The sequence below is a fragment of the Dipteris shenzhenensis genome, chromosome 3, assembly GCF_047967505.1.
Source record: "Dipteris shenzhenensis isolate YYH24624 ecotype China chromosome 3, Dip_SZ_1.0, whole genome shotgun sequence".
Lineage (NCBI taxonomy): Eukaryota > Viridiplantae > Streptophyta > Polypodiopsida > Gleicheniales > Dipteridaceae > Dipteris > Dipteris shenzhenensis.
This window is the reverse complement of record NC_141598.1, coordinates 18,865,446-18,869,394: the sequence shown is the minus strand read 5'-3', so window position 1 is coordinate 18,869,394 and position 3,949 is coordinate 18,865,446. Positions and strand designations below refer to the sequence as shown.

The window sequence follows — 3,949 nt, the reverse complement described above, 5'->3', positions numbered from 1 at the left end:
TTATGTGGTACAATAGGCTAGTTTTGGGTTTTCGATTCGAATAATTGGGTCTTGGTCTGATAGCAGGACTGGTAGCCGTCGGGAAGCAATGCACATGCCAATTAGTATGGAAAGTGCACAAAGGCATGAGAGGGGCAATGCTAATCTCGCGGAGAACATATGGTGGAGTTATGTCGTTAGGAGAGGCACGGATCCCTTCACTCCATGATCTCCCCTGAGCGAGGAGCCTTCACAAAAAAGGCATGAGAACTTGGTCAGACTTATGGGATGCTCGGCAAGCTGACTGACTCTCAACTGAGCAGTTAAAGGAGGATTACAAATTGTCGTAAGGTGAATTTGATCTTCTAAGTGGTGTAATGGCCAGAATACTAGAGAATTGGCCATCTAATTACATATGCTCGATGGATGGCAGAGCAGATCAATGGACATTAGGTACCACAAGGGTGTGGAAACCATCAGCTAAGGTGGTGTACAAGAACCTTTTTGAGCACATTAATATGTTTGTGTAGCTCGCAGCCTGGGTTGGTGGAAGGCAAGGATAAAGACTTTGTGGAAAATCGTGCAGCAGCAGGCAAGGCAAGATTTTTATTGTGGAAAATTTTCCATCAATGGCTTGCTGTTTGAGGAAGATGAGAAAAAAGGTTTTAGGTTAACCCACTGTGTTGGGAGAACGACGAAGGGCGGAGGTCATGTGGCACACATTATGGAATTACATTATCGCCAAGGAGGTCTGGAGGAAGGTGGAGGTGCTAGCTTGCAGATCGGGATTAATGCATAAGTTCTTCATTGAAGGCAACTAATGCCTACCCTTGCTTGGAGAGGCAAAAGGCCTCCCATTGTGTGTGTGTGTGTGTGTGTGTGTGTGTACATACATACATATATATACGTATGTATATATATATATATATCCATCCATACACACATACATGCATGCATACATACATATGTAAGTAAGTAAGTATGTATGTGTATTTATTTAGTGTTTCGAAATATATATTGGAGGTAGGGGGGGTGGAAATGTGAAAAGCGTTGAAGCTTTTTATGATGTAAGAAAATAATAAGGCGGTGGTGTTGTGGAACGCGGTTGATGAAGTGTTTGGGTATAAAGAAGGGAGGCACTTTCCGCAACGTATCTCTCAATTCATCTTCCTCCTCTTACAGCTTCTTTGGATCTTCTTCCGCTTTAGTATTCTGTGGATCTTCATCTTCACCTTCACCTTCACCTTCACCTTCATCTTCTTCTTCTTCATCTCCTTCCATGGCCAACGATCCTAAGTACGCTTACCCTTACCCTGCCCAAGGTTACCCCCCTCAGCAGCCTTACGGTTACCCTCAGCAGCAAGGTGCTCTTTTCATCCTTTGATCTCTCTCTCTCTCTCTCTTTCCTCTCTGCTTTGTTTTGCTTTCCATCATCTCTTTCGTTTTCGTTTTCTGTTCCCCTTTTCCTCACTTTTTTTGCTCCCTCCTCCTCAGGTTACCCTCCTCAAGGCTATTACCAACAGCCTCCCCCTGTCGTTCCGCCTCCTCAGTACTCTCAGGCCCCGCCTCGCAATAACACCGGTTTCCTTGAAGGCTGGTACGCTTCTTTGCCTCTTTCCCCCCCCCCCCCCCCCCCTGTCGGCTCGTTTCATTTATCCTTTTGGTAACGTTTCTTGTGCTTACTCTGTTTTCTTTGACGCAGCCTGGCTGCGCTCTGTTGCTGTTGCCTCCTCGACGAATGTTGCTGTGATCCAACCATATTTATCAATTAAAATTCCCTCACATCTACTGTAATATGGTCTCTCCGTTTTATTCAGCGATCCGAGCCCTCCGAGTATGTAATTATAGGTTGAATCCTGCCACTTGGTTGTGTTATACGTCGTAGTGTGTATGCCACTATGAACAGGTGCTTTCTCATCTAGTTTCATTCTTTTGTCAGCCGACAGTTACACCCCTGTTGGCATTAACGCTTTCCGCGTGATTTTTGTGCAATTAAAAAAAAAGGCCTGACCTCTGGGCTACAATGTTGACTTTTTGGAAGGGCTACCGGGTGAAAGACTCAAACGCTTCTTATTGACAAAGAAAGGACTCTTGTAGGGAGATGTTTTACCCATAATGAAAGCTCTCAGTTGTATCGGAATGTGCACCGCATTGTTTCTGGTCTTTGTATTTTTGAAAAGAATGTAGAAGATGCGTTTCTTCTGGCTACCGTGTTTTAAGAAAGTGCATCAAGCTCTTGTCTAAACAGATATCAAGTTCTGTATATTATGTAGGACGAAAGATGACTGAAGACATGACTAAAATTCATGCATTGCAAGTGTAATATGTAAAAATGTTAGGTTTTCCCTTGTCTTATGCAGAGTGGAGATAGGATTCATCCCAGGGACAAGTAAGATTGTAAGAGTTGGAAAATTGGTTTACGTTTGTTTCTACGTGAGTCATTCTTTCGGTTCGTAGGGTTCTTTATTGTCTAGCGGTATTTCCAGCACTTTCTACTTCTGGTTCTTTGTATTTCTTAGAAGAATATTTGGTAAGTGCTGTTCGGAATTTGCAGAAAATTTATTTATAAACCAACCATACTCTCGAATGTGCGCTGCATTGTTTCCAGATTCTTCTGCGTTCTTTCTGATCTTTGTCTCCCTGAAAAGAATTTTTGGTGCTCTTTGAAATTACATAATCTTAAGTTTGCAGAACACTTCTACAATCGTAACCTTAGTCAACAAGATTTTATGTACAAAGTTCCAGATTCGCTTGGTGGAGGAATTTTAAAAATCTCTTGAAACTCGAACTTTCTAATTATGCTTGGAAAGATTGACAATACAAATCAGTCAACCATGGGTTGCTCTTTGAGGATAGAAAAATTGGTTGTTCAACCAAGGTGGTCTATACATCGTGTGAATGCCTTGCTTAGTGAACATAAAAGACATTTGCATGTCATGCTCCTCCCAAATGGTATGCAAGGTGTAGATGTGTCTAGGGTGACTCTCGAGGGAACTTGATTGGCCTACCATCAAAAAATTGTAGTAGGCAACCCAAGCAGTGATGTTGGACACCGTGTGTCGTAAGCTATCCTTTGGCAAGGGCACAAGGCATTGTTGATTACAAGGCCTCTATTTGTGGAAGTTGTTGACCTTGGATCTTGCACATTGGAGAAGATGGGTAGACGGAGAAGGCATGAGCCTCTTTGTGTTTTGGCAACAACGCAGAGGGACCCCATCCCATGTGGGACCGTCTCCATCTCTCTATTCGAGTGATAGTGATATTGGATTACAATTGCTTTGCAATGACCACTACTTAGAAGAAGTAAGAAATCTTTTGTGGTTTGATTGGTCCATAAGTGTCACCAAAAATTGGAAGTAACCTATTGGGAAACTTGAAGCTTTGTTGCTCAACCTTGTGAAGCTCTTTGTAGCTTTGTTAAAATCCTCCCCCTACTATTCTAGGATTCTAGGAGTCAATCTCCCATAATTGGAGTGCCTATGCCCTCCCTAGGTGACAACCTTGTGAAGCTCTTTGTAGCCTTGTTAAAATCCTCCCACTATGATTCTATGATTCTAGGAGTCAATCTCCCATAATTGGAGTGCCTATGCCTCCCTAGGTGACAAAGGGCTCCCATTGTGCCGCTGCCTCGCTATAGAACTAGTTGGACCAAAATTCTACTTTGCCCATCTCCCAACATGAGACTCTTGATCTCGAATTCAAATGCAACCCTTACCCATGAGGGAAACCTTTGGGAGGTTTAGTGTGTGCTTAAAAAACCCCGTGAAAGCTCTGGCCCTCAAACTTCTAGAGCTTCGGACCTCGAGTACGACCTCATACCACTCGATTTCTCTGAAGGGCTTTGCTTTACATATCTAGGTCAATGATGCCAAGTCCTCCCTCCGCTCAGATTGTGAACAAGTGATCGTGGCTCTAGCGTTCCTTGTGCCATGTTACAAGATATTGCACACTAGGCTATATACTGCTAGCT

General features: G+C 43.3%; 1 protein-coding gene across 1 annotated transcript; it reads left to right on the top strand.

Annotated features, from left to right (window-relative positions):
- Window positions 1-1,113: 1,113 nt before the first annotated feature.
- On the top strand, window positions 1,114-2,035 carry LOC147903475 (uncharacterized). Its single transcript, XM_087372921.1, has 3 exons — window positions 1,114-1,343; window positions 1,474-1,576; window positions 1,682-2,035. Exons 1-3 carry the CDS (start codon window positions 1,259-1,261, stop codon window positions 1,749-1,751), a joined length of 258 nt encoding a protein of 85 aa, XP_087229047.1. The 5' UTR covers window positions 1,114-1,258; the 3' UTR covers window positions 1,752-2,035.
- Window positions 2,036-3,949: the final 1,914 nt, after the last annotated feature.